Source organism: Furipterus horrens, unplaced genomic scaffold (assembly GCF_987537825.1).
Source record: "Furipterus horrens unplaced genomic scaffold, mFurHor1.1.pri manual_scaffold_11, whole genome shotgun sequence".
NCBI lineage: Eukaryota > Metazoa > Chordata > Mammalia > Chiroptera > Furipteridae > Furipterus > Furipterus horrens.
The window spans coordinates 62841685-62861905 of NW_028327181.1; the positions used below are offsets into that span (position 1 = coordinate 62841685).

The 20221-nt window shown below is 38.0% G+C and overlaps 1 protein-coding gene across 2 annotated transcripts in view; it reads left to right on the forward strand.

Annotated features, from left to right (window-relative positions):
• Positions 1-20221, forward strand: part of NF1 (neurofibromin 1) — a 211097-nt gene that overhangs the window by 80944 nt on the left and 109932 nt on the right. For both annotated transcript variants that reach the window (XM_090257326.1, XM_090257327.1), the window contains exons 17-30: positions 190-351; positions 1386-1635; positions 2317-2390; positions 2624-2707; positions 10046-10486; positions 10864-11003; positions 11278-11400; positions 11831-11914; positions 12604-12720; positions 13298-13479; positions 13596-13807; positions 15594-15755; positions 15894-15997; positions 19203-19338. In XM_090257326.1, the coding sequence (XP_090113452.1) occupies positions 190-351; positions 1386-1635; positions 2317-2390; positions 2624-2707; positions 10046-10486; positions 10864-11003; positions 11278-11400; positions 11831-11914; positions 12604-12720; positions 13298-13479; positions 13596-13807; positions 15594-15755; positions 15894-15997; positions 19203-19338 (2271 nt within the window). The remainder of the gene's footprint in view (positions 1-189; positions 352-1385; positions 1636-2316; positions 2391-2623; positions 2708-10045; positions 10487-10863; positions 11004-11277; positions 11401-11830; positions 11915-12603; positions 12721-13297; positions 13480-13595; positions 13808-15593; positions 15756-15893; positions 15998-19202; positions 19339-20221) is intronic.

The following is a 20221-nucleotide window of genomic DNA, read 5'->3' on the forward strand; positions in this document are numbered from 1 at the left end:
TGCAGAGGACAGTGGCTAACAAATAAATGTCTAAAAAATTATTCTAGTGAGTGTTCCTCAAAGTGAGAGATAGGAGTTGTGAGGAAAGGTTTTCCAGGGTAGTCTCAAACAGGAAGACAACTCATACTATATATTTATTTCTGTTGGTTACCAGTGCTTCAGAAAGGCTTACTTATTTCTTCTTTCTAGCAGGCAGATAGAAGCTCCTGTCACTTTCTGTTCTTTTATGGGGTAGGATGTGACATTTCTACAAGTGGAAATGCCAGTCAAATGTCCATGGATCATGAGGAGTTACTCCGTACTTGTACTCCTGGAACCTCTCTCCGGAAGGGAAAAGGAAACGCATCTATGGTAAGCAGCTTCTTTCGTAGTTTTCCTGTATCATCATCTTGCTCCGTATATTTTTCTGGATGGACTTTGTTAAATTTCAGCTAGGTAATACAGCATGGCAGACAACTGCTTAGGTTTTAGTTCTGTCACAGCTCTTTGTGGAACCTGAGGCAAGTTCCTAACATCTCTGTGGCTCAATTCCTCAATTTTTAAAATAGGAATAATAATAATTTCTGGCCCAGAATTGTTGTGAGAATGAAATGGGATCTCGTGTAAATAGTGTTTGATCAAGTATTTGATACTTGTAAGCTGTAGCTGACAGCTATAATTATTATGAATGTCCCCTCCTTAAGACCATTTAAACCCCAACTTTAAAAAGTACAGATTTACTGGGAGAAGAAACATTTTGCTTCATGTATATGTGTTTGTAATTTTTGTTTGTATGTGTAATTCCTTTTAAAAATAAATCATTGTATCAGTAACAGAATCAGATCATTACAGAGTTGTTTTTCTTAAAGACTAGAAATTCTTAATTCCTAATTTTTAGTATAACAACTAAATGGTGTGTTTACAGTTGTCTACCTGCAGAATTTGCATTTGTTTTCTGAGTGAGGATTTCTCTATTTCATGCTTTGGGAATATGTAATCCAGAATCGAGTATATCTTCTACAGCAATATTTAGTTCTTGTTTGTGCCTTCATTTCAGTCAGTATTGGATGTACTTGTTTCTTCCCTCCAGTCATAATTGACTGGGAAGTGACTTATATTTTTATGTAGGTTTATGTCATGGGTGTTTTTGACTTTTGTCCATGTTAGACGTAGAGTACATTTCTGGAGTCTAGAATAGGATAGTAATTATTCAATTGGAATTAGATAGTAGCATTATACTGGTTCAGAGAGCTCCTATAGAGGGTGAGGGGTATGTGTGTGTGTGTGTGTGTGTGTATGTGTGCGCGCGCGCACAGTTTGTTGCATTGTTGGGTTTTATAAATAAAATTATCTACATTGAAAATAAATGCTTCCCACCCCCGACTCTCACCACCCCCGCCTCTCAGGATAGTGCAGCAGGATGCAGTGGAACCCCGCCAATCTGCCGGCAAGCCCAGACCAAACTGGAAGTGGCCCTGTACATGTTTCTGTGGAGCCCTGACACGGAAGCCGTTCTGGTTGCCATGTCCTGTTTCCGCCACCTCTGTGAGGAAGCGGATATCCGGTGTGGGGTGGATGAAGTATCGGTGCACAACTTCTTGCCCAACTATAACACATTCATGGAATTTGCCTCTGTCAGCAATATGATGTCAACAGGTAACCATGGAGAATATTTTTTTCACTCAGTCCACTTTGAATCACATGATATCTGATTGTGCTAGGAATATAGGGATATATAATAAGATGACTACTTTGCAAGTTTAAAGGACTAATTCAAAAAGCTTACCGCAAATTCTTTTCTGTACAAGTAAGGTGAAAATAAATAACATTTGAAATGAACTGTTAATGTCTCACTGAATTGTTAGTGTGATCTACTTTTGTTTAAAAACTGGCAGTATAAATTGCTGGCAGTTATATATTATATAATTTATTTGGCCTGAATTGTGTATAGAGTGAGACAAAAGTAGGTTTGCAGTTGTGAATACCTGAATACCTGAAACACAGTTTATTCTTGTATTATTCATTAATTATTGTATTAATTCCCACATGGACAACTGTAAACCTGCTTTTGCCCATCCCATATAATGAAGTTTTAAACACACTGGCACATTTTGAGTAAATATAGGTGGGAATAGCTGTATTATGCCATGGACATTTGTGAAGTTCAAGTGAAAAATACCTTCTTCTGTGAGGGAGGTAAAACGAAATGCTCAGCATTATCATTTGAAGCGTTCATTCCACTCCTCCTGCTTTGCCTTTTGTGTTGGACCTGCCAGGGTGCCGGTTGGCAAGCAGGCCTCTGAGTGCAATAAGCTCACTTCCTGTTTGTTTGCTTAGGAAGAGCAGCGCTTCAGAAAAGAGTGATGGCACTCCTAAGGCGCATTGAGCATCCCACTGCAGGAAACACTGAGGTGTGTATGCCCTTAGCAACAGCTTTCCCCCCAGGCCCCCAGCCGTGATTTTAAAAGCCTCATATTATGTATATGTGACCAGGAATAGCATTGGAAGCAAGTCTAAGATACATGCATATTACAAGTAAGATATTATATTTATGATATGCACCAAGCTTGAGGCCTGGCTATCACTGATTGATTTTTAGCTCTAGGTTTACATTGTTTTCACTTGGTAATTGCTGTCATTTTAGGCTTGGGAAGATACACATGCAAAATGGGAACAAGCTACAAAACTAATCCTCAACTATCCCAAAGCCAAAATGGAAGATGGCCAGGTGAGTTTGTAAAGTTGATTTTTCTTTATGACTTAATCTGCTAAACATGTAACTTTACTTTAGTAATCTTTTGTGGATTACTCTTAGTATATATAATAAGCATATAGTTGTCTTAAGACTGATACTTAGTTGCGGTTCACCTAAATCTACGTTATCTGGTATGGTAGCCTCTAGCTACACATGGCTACTTAAATTAAAATTAAAATTTAACAAATTAATTAAAATGAAATAAAATTAAAATCCAGTTTTTGAGCCACACACTAGCCACATTTTAAGGGCTCAATAGCCACATGTGGAGACTAGCTACTGTGTTGGACAGCGCTGGGCTGGAGATGGTTTGTGGTAGAGACCGTTCCTTTACTGTCTTTGTGTCTCTTCTTCCATCAGAGGGTTTCACGGAATTTTCAGAAAAAGGGCAACAAAGTAGAGAAAAATAAATTAAAACTGAAGCAGTGCATTTTACTATTTTATTAAATATTCTAATTAAGAGCTCTGGTTGGTAGGTGATTTGATCCTGTAGGTTAAATGAAATTTTAGAACTTAAACATTTAATTCATCACCTGTTATGTGTTACCCTGAAACTTAACTATTAAATGGTATTTGTGCATATTTCATTTGTAATGACCATATTGCTCTCATTTTTAGGTGTTTTAGAAAACTTGGTTAGCCTCCTATTGCTTTATTCCTGTCAAGTTTAATTAGAACAAGAAAAGAAGTTATGTTTTTGTGAAGCAAAAGTGTACCTGTTATTATTAGTAGATGACATTTAGCTTCAGAATGAAAGTCCCCGCCCCAGTTTCCCTACTTTGGTAGCTTTTCTTGAGATTTAAGTCATATACGATACAATTCATCCATTTAAAATGTACACTTAAGTTGTTTTTAGTATAGTCGCAGATTGTGTAACCATCACCATAATTGTAAGAAACCTCGTAATCTTTAGTTATCATTCCCTAATTTCCCCTTTCCCCCCACACGCCCCTACACATGCTCGCACCCACCTGGCAACCATCAAAATGCTTTCCATTTCCATGATTCTGTCTCTGTTCTTGTTTGCTTAGTTTGTTTTTTAGATTCAATTGTGGATAAATATGCACTTATTGCCATACTATTGTTCATAGTTTTGATCTTTTTTTCCCCTTAAATAAGTTTCTTTAGCATTTCATATAATAATGGTTTGGTGATGATGAACTCCTTTAGTTATTGTCTGGGAAGCTCTTTATCTGCCCTTCCATTCTAAATGATAGCTTTGCTGGATAGAGTCATCTTGGCTGTAGGTCCCTGCTTTTCATGACTTTGAATATTTCTTGCCAATCTTTTCTTGCCTGCAAAGTTCCTTTTGAGAAATCAGCTGACAGTCTTATGGGAACTCCCCTGTAGGTAACTAACTTATTTTCTCTTGCTGCGTTTAAGATTCTCTTTATCTTCAACCTTTGGCATTTTATTTATTTATTTTTTATTTTATTTTTTTTTAGATTTTATTTATTTATTTTTAGAGAGAGGGAAAGGGAGGGAGAAAGGGAGAGAAACATCAAGATGTAGTTGCCTCTCACGCATCCCCAACTGGGGACCTTGCCCGCAACCCAGGCATGTGCCCTGACTGGGAATTGAACCGGTAACCGTTTGGTTTGCAGGCCAGCACACAATCCACTGAGCCACACCAGCCAGGGCTGGCATTTTAATTATATGTCTTGAAGTGGGCCTCTTTGCATCCATCTTGTTTGGGACTCCCTGTGCTTCCTGGGCTTGCATGTCTGTTTTCCTTCACCAAATTAGGGAAGTTTTCCTTCATTATTTTTTCAAATAGATTTACAGTTTTTTCCTTTCTCTTCTTTATGGCGCCCCTATGACATGAATGTTGGATTTCTTGAAGTTGTCCCAGAGGCTCCTTATAATATCCTCACTTTTTTGGATCTTTTTTCTTCTGGTTCTGATTGGTCATTTTGTTTCCTTACATTTCCAAACCATTGATTTGATTCTAGGTTTCATATGCTCTCCAGTTGTTTCACTGTAAATTGTTCTTTATTTCAATTGGTCTATCCTTCATTTCTGACTAGACCTTTTTTATGTTGCTGAGGTCCTCACTAAGTTCCTTGAGCATCCTTATAACCAGTATTTTGATCTCTGCATCCGTTAGATTGCTTATCTCCATTTCATTTAGTTCTGTTTCTGGAGTTTTGATCTGTTCTTTCATTTGGGCCATGCTTGTCTCCCTGTGTTTGTTTCTATGTGTTAGGTAGAGCTGCTTTGACACCATGTCTTGGTAGTGTGGCCTAATGTAGTAGGTGTGCTGTACGGTCTAGCGGCACAGCCTCCCCTATCACCCAAGCTGAGTACTCGAGGTGCGCCCTTTGTGTGGGCTGAGTACATCCTTCTCTTGTAGTTGATTTTTGGTTGCTGTTGGCAAATCAATGGGAAGGACTTACACAGGCCAATCAACTGCAAGGATTGACTCTGATCACTTACCACCAACGAGGATCAGCTGTGCTGGGTCAGGGTGGTGGTGCTCTGACGAGGGAGGTCCGTAGCTGTCCACTGGGTATGCTGGCCCTGGGGTTTCCCAGGCGATGCAGGCCAGTGTCAGCCCCCACCTATGTTTTGCCTGGGGCCACCCTGCCTAAGCTATAAACAATCTGAGATGGCTGCTGCTTGTCCTGGGCTTAGAGATTCCCAGGCGAAGCCAAGCAGTGAATCTAGGCTGGCTGCTGCTTTTTTGAGAGGATTTAGGAAGTTGTGCTGCATGAGCTAAGACCGGCTATTCATATGGAAAAGCAGCTTGGGTGGGCCCATTAGCTGGGTGGGGCAGAGTCTCTGGGGATCTCCTAGGTGGACTGAACAGTGTTAAGTGTTAGCCAGGTTGATGGAGTCTCAGCTGTGGCACTAGCTTGCTGGCTCTGTGGCAGGAGGGTTTAGAAAAGGGACAAATGGCCCCTGCCTCCCTTGATGCCAGACACTTCAGTTCCCCCCTTTATGCCACTGGTGCCTTTCAAACGGCTACCCCAGTGCTGGTGCTGGAGCTCAGAGGGAGTGAGTCTGAGCAAGTGAGTCTGTGAGTGGGTTCTTTAAGAGGAACTGCTTGGGCTCCATCGGTTTCTTCCACCGACTCAATCCCTGCTGGTTTTTGCAGCCAGTAGTTGTGGGGACTTATTTAAATCCTGGTACTGTAACCATGGGCTGCGGCGCCTGGTGTGGGGCTAGGATTCTTCGCTCCTGAGATATCCCTCCTGAATTTTTATCCACCACACGTGGATGAGCGACCAGCCCATTCTGCATCCTCCTGCCGGTCTGGATGGATGTGGTTTCTTTAATTCTGTAGTTGTCAGACTTCCCTTCAACTAGATTTCTGATGGCTCTGGCTGATGGTGGTTCTATATTTTAGTTGTAATTCTGATGTGGTTGTGTGAAGAGGTGAGCTATGTCTGCCTACCAAACATTCTTGAATGTTTCTTTTGATGACCATCTGAATGTACACACTTAGCAGTGGAATTGCTGGGTCATGGGGTATGCAGATGCATGTATGGGGAATATAAATTATTACTGCCCCTTTTAAAAACTTTATTTGAGTCTCAAAGACTTCTAAAGACAATTAACATTTTATAGTTAACTATTATAATACCTATGTAAATAATGAAGTGTCATCCAGCTCTTAAAAGCTTTCTTTTTCAAGAATGTATGCCAGATGAGGCAATTCTGCACTAACAGAGGTTAGTGGTTTCCTACATGTGCATGAATAAATAATTTTTCTATTGTGATTGTTCAAATTATAGCCCTTTATTAAAGAACAAAAGTAGAAAATAAATACTATACAAACTTTTTCTAAAGTTCAGTTAGGTAAAAAGAAAATATTTTGAAGTACTTAAATATTCAATAAAATTAGATGTATCAGGCCTAGGCAGAGGTAAGTTGAAAACATTAATATTATATATTCAATTAATAATTCATTACATTAGAGAATGGAACAACATTATCAAAACAGTGTAAGACAAGGGAAACTTGAAATTATACCAGCTGAACAAAAATGAAAATCAAGAAACTTGTGATAATCATTTCAACCTAATAAGTATAAATATATAGCAGAGTTCACACTAAATAAAAAACACAAACCTAATTCTTTATGCACTGCAGAAATCTTAGACACAAGAGATCCACCCACGTGGAAGAACAGTAGCATTATCAAAATCATTATATTTCAGCTTAAATTTAACTTCACCTAGCTTACTTAACTTCCTTTATATATAATGACAGTTTAAGAATATTTAACTGTAATTTGAAAACAGAGTAATCACCACTGTGTCCCCAGAGTTGAGAGAATAAGAATTGTTATTTGTTTCTGTTGGAAACAGGGAAGAAAAAAAACGTGGTAAAATATGAACCCTGTGAGGGAAAAATCTTTAATCCTAATACGAAAACCATAATTACTAAAAAAACAGAAAAAAAAGAACTTTGACTAATGCATAAAAAGTTTTTAAATTCCTATTTACCTGTTGTTTTCTAAAATTTTAAGGAAACCTTCCATGAATCTCATTCTAATTTGTCTAACCATAAACCAGCATACTAAGGAACAGAGTAATTTCTCTGCTTCATTTGTTAGGTCTTCAGAAAGATTAATTGCAACATTGTCCTGGATTATATCCGGCAACAAAGTGTTTCCTTTCTTGCAAATATTACCCAAATTAATGTCTGTCACAGCATTACTATTGAATTGATGTTGTGAACTGCAGGCCCCTGACTAAGATGTTCATGGTAAATAGATACTAAATTGGGAAAATGTTATAGATGAGATGTTGATTCTGTATGTGAATTAATCTGAGTTGGTTCCTTTTCACACCCAGATTTGTCACCATCAGAATCAACCATATTTTTTTCCTGATTTTGCACTGACGTGGCAGTTACTGCAGCTGGCATCATTTGCACTTAGCATATGATCATATTTGCCCCTCATGGTGGCAGTGGAGGTGGTGGTACTGTGGATCAATAAACTGCTGACAGTTAATATATTCCCAGTTGTCTCCCCAGATACTCCCCAGTGTGTGTAATACAAAAGTCCTGAGTTACTTGTGTTATATGAGCAGCAATCATTACCCCAGAAATACTGTGTTCTCGCCTTCAGGGTGTGAACAGGCATTTAGCATTTGTATTCACTTATCTACCAATAGTATTAACAAGGTGTTAAAAAACCAGGTCCTTTCCTGTTCCATTGCCTGTCCCACATCTCTCTGATGGGCCATGGCAATCCCCTAAGCAAATGTTTGCTTGACTTTCTAACTTTCTGATATGAAGATCTGTATCACAGCTGCTTTTAGGAGGATTGTGACCGTGATCATTATCTTCAGTTTCTTTTTTAAGTTCTCAATATCTGCAGTGTCTTCTGACTGTGCGTCACTGCCAGGGCTCCCTGCTGACTGGCTTGCATGGTTAGAATTCACCTCATTGCTAGATCCATCACTGAGTCCCCCAGTGCTAACAGGAAAATTGTTTTCTTTCTTTACATTTGTCAGGTTCTTCAGAACTTCCCTGCCCAGATTCCTGTGTCTCAAAGTGGCTATTGTATATGTTTGATTCTTTTAATAAGTTGCTCATCCATTTCAATATCACTGCCTCCACTTTGATGGGTTTCACTAATATCACTGCTTTGAGGTAGCGAAGGTGATGGAGCTGTTCTTCTGAGCTCTTCTGCCTCTTTCTTATTTCTGATGGGAAGATTAGCATTTAATAAAGACGCCAATGAACTTTAGAAAGCTGAGCTTTAACTGCTGCTAGTGCCGTATGCCATGGTGCTTTCATTAATACTGATGCCAAGTACTAGGTCTCTTCAGTTTGAACACTTGGCTCAAGAGCTGAGACTGAATTAAGGATATGTCTAAGTGGTCCTGGATTCAAATTCTTGGTGAGTGAAGAACATAAGTCAGCTATATTCCAAGAACAATGTTTCAGCTGTGCTGCAGCTCAAATGCAGTCAATCTGCTGAGGACTCAGTTTTTGCCCTTCATCTGCCAAAAAATTCAAAGTCACTTTGAAAATCTCAATATGTAAACTTGGTCCAAATATGTGCTGTACCACATTGTTGCTGCCTAAGGCAGTCTGCAAGTTCTTTTGTAGTGGACATTTCTGTGTCTGATACCAACAGTTTATTATTGCACACATCACTGGAAGTGTGAAGTTGATACGTTATCTTAGTCCAGAGAACCTATGGTCAACGGAAGAGACACAAAGTACTTACGTAACTGCAAGATCTAGGCTTTCTTTATCAAAGCATGGTGTTGTAGCCAGTGGTCCTTGTACTGTGTTCTACATTAAGTCAGCCATGTTGCCAGCCACACTATCTCAACTCCTGATCAGAGAGCTTGTGTAAATACCTGATCACACAGGCCCTAAAAGGGATAATGTGCTGCATCAGAGCAGGGGCATATGCCATATTCTTATAATAGATACAGTTGTACTAAATGCAAGTGCTATAAGAAATGGCAGAATTTCAGGGGTCCCATATTCAAAAAAATCCTTCAAAAGAGAAAGGCCATTTTCCTCACGAAACAAACTAAGAAAGCAGTGCAATGGTGCTTGTATATTATTCATACCACAGAATACCCCAAATATGTTGCTTTCTTGAGTTACTATAGTCACTATAGCAGGATGAGCATTATGCTTGTAAGCAGCATATAAGGGAACTTGAATTTGAAAAACTTTTGCCACACACAGGAAGAATGTTTCCTTCTCATTTATACTCCATAAACTAAAATGATCAGCACTCTGAAGGTTTCTCTTCAGGCAGATTACAAATTCTTGTCAGATGTCATTTTTTTTCTATTGATTTTTGTATTCCTGTACTTTCGTCATTAACCTCTCTTTCTGTAGTTAGTGGTTCTGCTTGATTATGCTCAACTTGCCACGTGGAATCTATGTTAATAATAGTACAGTGTACACAAAGCTGGCCACAGAGCACTAGAACTCAGGCAATCACTACGTTAATAAGTGCATGTACTACTTGGTTAAAAATCTCCAAATGCTTATATTCCTTGAAGCAGCATAGACATTGTTTCGGTGTCTAGGAATTGATAGAAGCAAATAATTTGAGAATATGTTCCTTCCGGAGCTACAGTCCATCTCCACATTTTATATCTGATACTATACCTCTGTTTATCACTACCCTCAATTCTGGAAGACTCGTCCTTCCTCAAGAAGTCAGACACCTTGATGTGACTAGAAATGGCAGAGTGAAAACTTGGATTTTTTAAAATGTAAAAAATGTTCTTTTGTCATGGAAGAATTTTGGATAAAAAGTAATTTGTCAAGTCTCATCAATTTAGGATGAATTTATGCTTCCCATAAAAATTTTGTGTTTAGGCTGCTGAAAGCCTTCACAAGACCATTGTTAAGAGGCGCATGTCTCATGTGAGTGGAGGAGGATCCATAGATTTGTCTGACACGGACTCCCTACAGGAATGGATCAACATGACTGGCTTCCTTTGTGCCCTTGGGGGCGTGTGCCTGCAGCAGAGAAGCAATTCTGGCCTGGCAACCTATAGCCCACCCATGGGCCCAGTCAGTGAACGCAAGGGTTCCATGATTTCAGTGATGTCCTCAGAAGGAAATGCAGATACACCTGTCAGCAAATTTATGGATCGACTTCTGTCCTTAATGGTGTGCAACCATGAGAAAGTGGGACTACAGATACGGACCAATGTGAAGGATCTTGTGGGTCTAGAATTGAGTCCTGCTCTTTATCCAATGCTATTTAACAAATTGAAGAATACCATCAGCAAATTCTTTGACTCACAAGGACAGGTAAAGTGTGCTCTGCTTTAATTCTCCTTTCCCTGGAAATAGTGAGTTATTTATGAAGCTCTTCTGTTAGATTATTTAGTAAGATACTGGCATAAACATTCACTCACAAGTTTTAAAAGAAATAGGCAAAATATTGCAGAAAAAAGACTTCACTACTGTGGGATAAATTTGCTTTTTAGGAACCCTAGTGTGTGGGTATGCATGGGGTTGTGAATATCTTGGGTATGGGTATGAATGTCTCTTTGGATCTATGTGCCTGTTTGGATATATGCCTGTGGGTACATTTCTGTGTATGTATGATATTTAGATCAGGCAACTTCACCTCTGTGGTCTGTCTGCTGTGCACTGATTCCAGATGTATTTTGTTCTTTGTGTAGGTTTTATTGACTGACACCAATACTCAATTTGTAGAGCAAACCATAGCTATAATGAAGAACTTACTAGATAATCATACTGAAGGCAGCTCTGAACACTTGGGGCAAGCCAGCATTGAGACAATGATGTTAAATTTGGTCAGGTAAGCAAGCTTTCTACTGAAATGTGGCGGGAACGCTTTGGTAGTGGTGGTTCTCAGTGATGTAATTTGCCATCCTTTTCTTTATTGCTCCCAAATTAGGATGTGACAGTAGGGTAACCAGAAGTTATGTATGTTCTCTTATAAATAAGATAAAAATCTTGTAGCTTTTATAGTTACCTTTAGTAATTTTACTTAGAGATTAAAGCATTTAGAAAACCTCCTCTTTTGTTTATAGCTGATAGTTTTTTTTTTTAATGTTTCTATGTCTAAATAGATATGTTCGTGTGCTTGGGAATATGGTCCATGCAATTCAAATAAAAACAAAACTGTGTCAGTTGGTCGAGGTAATGATGGCAAGGAGAGATGACCTCTCATTTTGTCAAGAGATGAAATTTAGGTGAGTTCTTAAAAGATAAAGTAGACTCTTCTAAATCATATAATAAATGAAGGACAGAAAAATAGTAGGTAGCTGGTTATTATGGGAATCAGAGGGGTTGTGGGAGTGGGTGAAAAAGGAGCATTTACATGTTTGTTTTTATCTTCACATCTCTTCAGATTTCCCAGAGCTTTCTGCCCATGACAGCATCCCTCTTTTCTAAAACTTTGCTATTCTTGAGCTAAGAATTTGATTCTGTTTCCAAACTGATACATAGCTAAGGGCAAACACGGAGGGTGGTATCCAGGTTACCTGTGTTTGGTCCCTTCTGTTAGATTTGTGATAGCAACAGCTCTTTTATAAAATTGTCATGTTGCCTGGGTGGTTTGGTACACTGTGTGCACTATTAAAAACATTGTTTGCTATTTTCCTTTTCTCTGCCATTCTGTAGGAATAAGATGGTAGAATACTTGACAGACTGGGTTATGGGAACATCAAACCAAGCCGCAGATGATGATGTCAAATGTCTTACAAGGTAAAAAAGAGAATGACTTTTTAAGTATCTGCAGGTGTACTCTAGGCATTAGTACTATTTCATTATAGCTATTATACATATTTTTATGTGTATTGAAGTTATTTTTCTGGATATCAAGCTTTTGCATTTGAATTATACTATTTTTTTAACTGAAAGACTTACAGTAAAAAATATGACAATGTTATGTTTGGAAAGTTAGTGTTGTCTATTTAGGGAGGATAACATACAGTTATTGGAAAATAAAATGTATATAGCCTTAGATTATTTTATGATTAGATACATACATGTATTGAGGAACTTAATTGTTTTAAAAAGTAATTGATTAATCATGTTTGGTCTAATGATAAATAATTACTGCCACATACAGAAAATAATTTTAACACTATGCACTACATAACCATTTACATGTATTTCTTTGACTAGGCGTGGTTTTTTAGTGCATTCTTTTAAGGTAGTCATTTTGCAAAGATTACTTTGTAGAAAGTTGTTATCACCCTTCCCTAAATTTGAAATGTTTTTGCATTCTAGGTTCTGTATATTAACTCAAATTATTAAGGTTGTCCTAATAATTTGTTTAATGAAATAGATAGTTGCTAAAGTTTATGTCTGTTAGGAAGAAGTTTATTTGAGGGGAAGGTGGAGTGAAGAACCTTAAAGACTTATTATGGTCTTTAAATATTTTTCTTCAGAGACTTGGACCAGGCAAGCATGGAAGCAGTAGTCTCACTCCTGGCTGGCCTCCCGCTGCAGCCTGAGGAAGGAGATGGTGTGGAATTAATGGAAGCCAAATCACAGTTATTTCTTAAGTAAATTTCATTTACTAAAAACACAAAACAAAAAACAAAGTCCCACACAACAAAACAATGGAAGTGTAATCAAAGTGATAAGTGGTCATATTTAGGACACGAACATCAGTGCTTTCATATTATGGCCATCAGCTGCTGTCTCATAAAATATAATACATGCAGGAAGCAGTATTCCCTGTGACAGGAGTGGGATAGGAAAACGACTGTGTTTTGTGGTTTTTAAAGAAAATTATTTGATCAGGGAATTTTTATTGGCACCATAACCCAGATTACTTTATTAAGGCAATATAATTCAGATTGCCTATTTGGACCACTAATTTTCCATGCTAAATGTTAAAAGTGATGCATTCACATGGCATCTTTTAGGTGTTTGTGTTATGAAGTATGTACTGGGCTTTGTCAGGATCAAATCATATTCAACAGAGCACACTTCATAATGAGCCACACTGGCTGAATGCCCCAGGATGGGGAGAAGCAGATACCCAAGGCCCACACATGTGATGATTTCAGAATGTCTGGTTAGTTTTCTGGTTGATGTGGCCTTCACTGTATAAGGGTCAGTCTTTTTATTTCTCAGGTATTTCACATTGTTTATGAACCTTTTGAATGACTGTAGTGAAGTTGAAGATGAAAATGCACAAACAGGTGGCAGGAAACGTGGCATGTCTCGGAGGCTGGCATCACTGAGGCACTGCACAGTCCTTGCAATGTCAAACTTACTCAATGCGAATGTGGACAGTGGCCTCATGCACTCCATAGGTGAGATAAATGGGAGCTTCATAGAGAAATTTAAAACTTAGAACTGGCATATAAGACCAGTAAAATTATGTCAGCAAGTTCATGTTAGTAAATTTGCATCTATCTGTCCATATCAGGTTTAGGTTATCACAAAGATCTCCAGACAAGAGCTACATTTATGGAAGTTCTGACAAAAATCCTCCAACAAGGCACAGAATTTGACACACTTGCAGAAACAGTGTTGGCAGATCGGTTTGAGAGATTGGTGGAGCTGGTCACGATGATGGGTGACCAGGGAGAGCTCCCCATAGCTATGGCTCTGGCCAATGTGGTTCCTTGTTCTCAGTGGGTAAGTTCATTGAAAGTGGGAAAGAAAAGTGCCTGTCATGTAACAGGTGGTTCAGAAGTCATTTGTGCAGTGAATGTTTATTGATTGAATTGCTGAAACTTTAGAGCTGGGAGAAACTTCTGATATTATTTGAGTAGTTTTTTCCTGTTGGGAAATGGTAGGAGCTTCTAGTCCTCACCAGTATTCTTACTTTAAGTATGAGGATGTTACTCCTCACACTTAAAGTAAAATTTAAACTCCTTACCTGTCACACTGAAAATTCATTTCAACACTGGATGGAAAGAAAATTAAAACCAGTGACCTGGTGTCTTTATATACTAAATGGGATAATTAGTATTAAATCTCATATTTAGGTGTTAGTAATACTAGAATTAGAATTCAAGGCTTGTGCCTATTTACTATCTCCAATTCACAACTCTTTTTCTATAATGCATTGTATGAATTTTAAAAAATATAAGCACCCTATTTGCATTTGAAATTGTTATATTGCATGTTTTAAACACTAAAGACTTAATATATGCCAGATATTTGGGAAGGGATGTCCTTTTCCGTGTTAAAAAGCTATTTAGTTTATATTGTACCAAAATGATTTTAGTTTAATAAATTACAGCTAATAAGGTAATCTGTCATTGACTGTAGATTTATTTCTGCTTAAAAGCTGTAGGATCTTAGTCTTCTTACTTAAAAGTAAAACTCAAACTCTGGCCTACGAGTCCTCATCTCTGACATCATCATATGCCATTTTCCTTCTTGTTTGCTGAACTTAAACCACACTGGCCATGAAACATGTTCGGGCTGTTTCCACCCTAGTGAACTCTGACTGCTGCTGCTGCCTCTGCTGTCTGGAGTGTTTCTTCCCTGAGCTCTTACATGGTCAACTTGTTATTCAGGTTTCGGTTCAGATGTCACTTCCTTAGTGACGTCTTTTCTGACGATCCAATCAAAACCACACCTGCAGTCATTCTGTCACATTACCTTGTTATATATTTTTTGCAGCATATATTCACTATGTGAAATTAACATCTTTATTTGATTACTTATTTTAATTCCACGAGAATGTTAGCTCCGTAAGAGTAGAGACCCTGTCCCCTGATCTCTATCTCTTCCCAGAATGCGTGGTTAAACAGTGATATACTATTATATCATTTTTCTTGAATGTACCCCAAAATAATTTATTATGGGAAATTATGAGGGTTATCATTTAGGTACTAGGTGGGAATTAGCTGCCCACCCTCACCTTGTATACAAATCGTGCTAATCTCTTGGTTCTGAGTGCACCAGGTCTTTCTCCTGACTTCCTGCAAATCCTGTAGCTTTTCATTTTTGTTGTTTCTCTGCCTGGCCCCTGCTCAGATGGTGCTGAGCTTTCCTGACCACATGAGAAGAGTAGAGCTCTGGTGGCCACCAAAGTCTTGTTCTTACTCACTTGTTTTCTGAGAAAGTGATCTGCACATAGACATAGCACACAGAACTCTTTGCCATCATCTTCTGTTTCTCCTCTTTCATTTTTGTCATACAATTTAAGATCAATCTGGATTTTTTTTTCTGTTTTCTGGTGAAGCTTAGGCATCTCTTACTCTTCATCAGTTAATTCTTAGAATTAACTGATATTGCAGGTATATAGGAATTATAGGCATATGTATACAGATAAATCCCAGGGCAAAGACTAACCAGTCACCGTTTACCTCAGTTCAGCACATGGTTGTCAATTTTGGATTTACCTTGTAGTTTCTTGCTTAAGAAAAAATGGGATTATTCACACTAACACAATTTGTTTTGTTTTTAGGATGAACTAGCTCGAGTTCTAGTGACTCTATTTGATTCTCGGCACTTACTCTACCAACTGCTCTGGAACATGTTTTCTAAGGAAGTAGAACTGGCAGACTCCATGCAGACTCTTTTCCGTGGCAACAGCTTAGCTAGTAAAATAATGACCTTCTGTTTCAAGGTTTGTATCCGTTCATCTATTTTTGTGTGGAGGTATGCCAAACAATGATTCTGTACAGAATGTACAGAGCAGAATGTCTTCTTTAATGCAGGATACTTGGATCAGGCATAATAAATTCCTGCTTATGTATTTCTTTAGGTATATGGTGCTACCTACCTACAAAAACTTCTGGATCCTTTACTACGAATTGTGATCACATCCTCTGATTGGCAACACGTTAGCTTTGAGGTGGATCCTACCAGGTTTGTCATCCTTTCATCTACAGCTACTGTCCATTATTTCACTGCCACTACAATGAGTCTTAAAAACTAGTCTTTAATTATGCAAGTTACATGCAAATACATTTTTCTTAAAAACAATTACAGATACTATTAAAGGTGAATTTGGCTACCACCCCTCTCGATTTAGCACTGTTACTACTTTATTCTGTTCTTCTGTCCTTTTTCAATGCATTTGCATACAAAAGTAGTTGTAGAAACTGTATTATAATGTGAGTGCTTAATATAAATGGTATCATATTGTATATAGGATTTTGCAACTTAACCTTTTTAACTTAAAGCCGTGGATTGAACTCTGTGTGTATTGTTTTTTTAAACTACTACATATTATTTTATAGTCTGCCTGTTTCATAATTTATTTAGGCAATACTATAGTGATCCCATTGACATTTGCAGTAATGTTCTAATTACTGTCCCAGCCTTTTTTTTTTTTTTTTTAATTTTTAGGTCATTTGCTGTAGGAATTATTCTGAAACCCAAGTCTCCTTGTCACTTTATTTCTTAGAAGCCATCAGTTGCTCCCAACTGACTGCACTATAAAGTACAGAGTTGTCTGACTGTAATCCACTATCATCTCTTGTTATTCTTTCATGTGTTCTCTGTACATTAGCTCCAAGGAAATATATATGCACATATTATATATTTTTAAAATGGTTTGACACATGGGGTTTGTTGGGGTTGGAGATGCCTAATAAATAATAATACTCTTCCTTGGCCAAGTTCAAAACCAAAAGGGTTGAGGGAGGACGGATGAGGGGGAAGCACTCAGGACTCAGCTGTCCCTTTGTTTCTTACAAAAATGATTCGAGAATGCAGCTTTGGATCTTGTGGACAAATAGGCTTGCTAACACTTTACCTTGAATTAGACTCATCTACCCTATACCTTGCACAGCTGGATAACTACAAACTTTCCTCAAAAGGGCTGGCAAGCTTTTTACCACACAAGTGGAGAGCTGATCAGAATACATCTTTTCTGCAGGCAGACATTTCAAATGGAGAGGATGGCACTGAGCTGAGCATGCTTGACTCTTGTCTTTTTTCCTAAGTTAATCCTCCTTCTATCACAAGGAGTGACTTAGGAGAAGGGAAAGAATCCAAAGGAGAGCGCAAAGTGCAATTTAAAAACCACCATCTCTGTGAAGCTTTCTGTCTGTCACCAGGTGCTGCACATGTTCACACACTACACATGAACAGATAACCTTTATTCTGTGTTCTACACCATCATTGTAACACTTTAATTGTGGTGATGTATTTTGAGTATATTTCTCATTTAGACTGTTGGCTCTTTTACATTTTGTACATCTTTACATCCTCCTGTGAATATTTAACATGGCATCTGGCTAGTAGTTTACATTTCATAAATATTTGTTGAATGAGTGAATTTTAAACAGTTGTTATGCTTGCTTTTTCTAAGCCCCATCTCGTCTTTTAGTTACGACCTTAACGTTATTGTTTTAGAGGGACACCTGAAACAGACTGCAGTGTGCCTGCTACCATGTTGACTCAGTAAGAAAAATTCCCCACAGAGTCAACAAGAACTGTCAAGGGTTCTAGGACTCTCTTCTGGCCTTATTAAATAAATTGTTAATCTTTTCCTTTATACCACTGAACTCCTGTACCCTCCATATTTCAGATTTGAATTGCTGTTATAGCTTCGTAACTGATCTTCCTGGATGTAGTGCCCATATTTAGACCAGTCTCTTTAGTTTTCTTCCTATTCCAAATTCATTTTCTGCCTCTGGTTTCCCAGCAACCACCAGCCATGTGAATTAGTCATACCTGTCTTTGGTTTGCTATTTTGCCTTTATCCATGAATTGTTGTACTCATTACTTAGAGTATGCATGTCTTCCCCTCTTTGAAAAGGTCAAAGGCTAATTATGATCGAGTCCTCTGCACCTGGCACTAAGATGGCAAATAGTAGATAGATGTGAATGTTTATTAGATTGGATTTAGTGCCTTCCCTCCCTTCTTCCTCCTTCTGAAATACCCTCACTTCTTTTTACCTATGTAAATTCTATCCCTCCTTTAGAACTGACTATCCCATGAAATCTTACCTGTCTTGTATCTGCATTCATTTCTGAGCTCTTACTATCCATATGTTGTACCACACAGTGAGCTGTAAGGACTCTGGAGTGATGACTTGAGTGTCCCAAGCATTCATGTAATATGTAAAAATTAACATACAAATAAAAATTCCTAGTTAAAAGATTGAAAACAAGTATTTACTCAGTGCTTGCTTGGTGACTGTGCTAGTTTTTAAGGGGACAAAGACTAGTACTTACTTTCTCCAAGGAGTTTACAGTTTAGTAGGGAAGAAAAGACATAAGTAATAAAGTAGTAAAGTTTAATAGGGAATGTGTTTTGAGAGTTCAGATTATGCCAGTTGGGAAACTCGGGTAGCTTTGTGGATTTGGTAGCCATTGGGTGAAAATTTAAACCCCATAAAGTAGGCAGCATTGTTATTCCTGTCTTACTAATGAAAAAAATTGAGGCCCGAAAGAATGAAGTGTCTTGACCATGGCCATAGTAATTAGTAGTGGTAGAGCTGAAATTTAAACCTAGTAAGTCTGCCCTCTGGATCTCTGCCTTTAATCACAACACCAAGACTTTAGAAGTCATATTGAATTAGCAACCTTCATTGAATTAGGGAATAACAGAGGACAGCAGGCAAAGGTGATATCAGAGGTTGCCAGGATGACGTGGCTGAGATAGTGATGGTGTCATTGCCACATGCGGAGCACAGGGAAAGACAGAATTATAGGAGGAAAAATCAGTTAATTTGGGGCAAACTGAATTTTATGTACTGGTGGGAGGGACACCTAGTAGCCAGAAGTATCAGACTGTATATGAAAGGTAGTTCAAAATAGGGGAAACATGAATGGCCACAACACATATGAAAGCATGTCTAAATAAAAGTTAGAAACATGAGATGTCCTTTTCCACCTACTAGATTGACAGAAAATTTTGAATCATGTATTGAATTAGTAAGCATATAATAAGAATTTTTATACACAATTTTCAGAGTTTCTGTTTTTTATAATTGGCTTATATAAATCAGGATTCCAGGGAAGTCCAAACATTGTATTTGGTTGAAATCTCTTAAGGAATCTCTTTTATGGAGTGTTTTTGTTTGTTTTTAATTTACCTTTTTTTTTTTTTTTTTTGTAGGTTAGAACAGTCAGAGAGCCTTGAGGAAAACCAGCGGAACCTCCTTCAGATGACGGAAAAGTTCTTCCATGCCATCATCAGTTCCTCCTCAGAATTTCCCCCTCAGCTTCGAAGTGTGTGCCACTGTTTATACCAGGTATGCTGAAGGTTAGAGATGACCACAGCTAATCCACAGCTCAATTAAAAAGAGTGCTTCACCAAAGAGGGAGTTAGCTTCTGGTAATGGATAATTGATAGTACTGAGTCCATTTGGATGAGTAATACATTAAAAACTGTTGTTGGAATTGGCTTTGAAAACAACTTAAATATTGCTTAGGAGGCAGTTTGAAGTATTTTAAGGAGGTACTTTAAAATAATAAATTCTTCTTGACATTGAGAGCAAATTTAAAAGGCACCAAATCTGCTGGGTATAATGAATGTGGTTGAAATGAGGTATGTTATGCAATTTTGTTTTTGTTATCTTTTGCCTAAATTACTCATAGGGTCTTTTAACACATGAGTCAGATCTATTCCCTGCTTTTTGCATTGTGAAGCTGGATCTATAATTTTGATTTCTTCATTAAGATATAATGTGTTTGTGTCAGGTTTTCCCAGGAAAGACTGATCTGTTTATTTTATGTGAAAATACTACTTACAAAATATATTGCACCATCATTCAGATTAAATTACTGGATTTCCTACCTCCAGCACTGCAGCTAATGCCTCTGAGTTCAGATGTCCACAGTCATCTCCTTCTTGTTGAGGAAATTAGGTCTGTGTTCTCTATGGCTTCCACTGTGTTTTTGAATTGCATATGCAGTTTCAGGAATGATTTATTTGTTCCAAGGGAGATTAATGCAGATCTACTTGGCCTCTTTAAACTGTGATTCTGAAAGAAACATTAGTAGATCTAGAGTTTGGGACTCTAGGAGAAAGAATTTATGCATTTACTGAAACCCATGCCTGTGTGTCATCTTCAGCCATTTGTTTTTTAGTGCAGGGCTTCAGTTGCTTAGAGACACTGTTAGCAAGATAGGTGA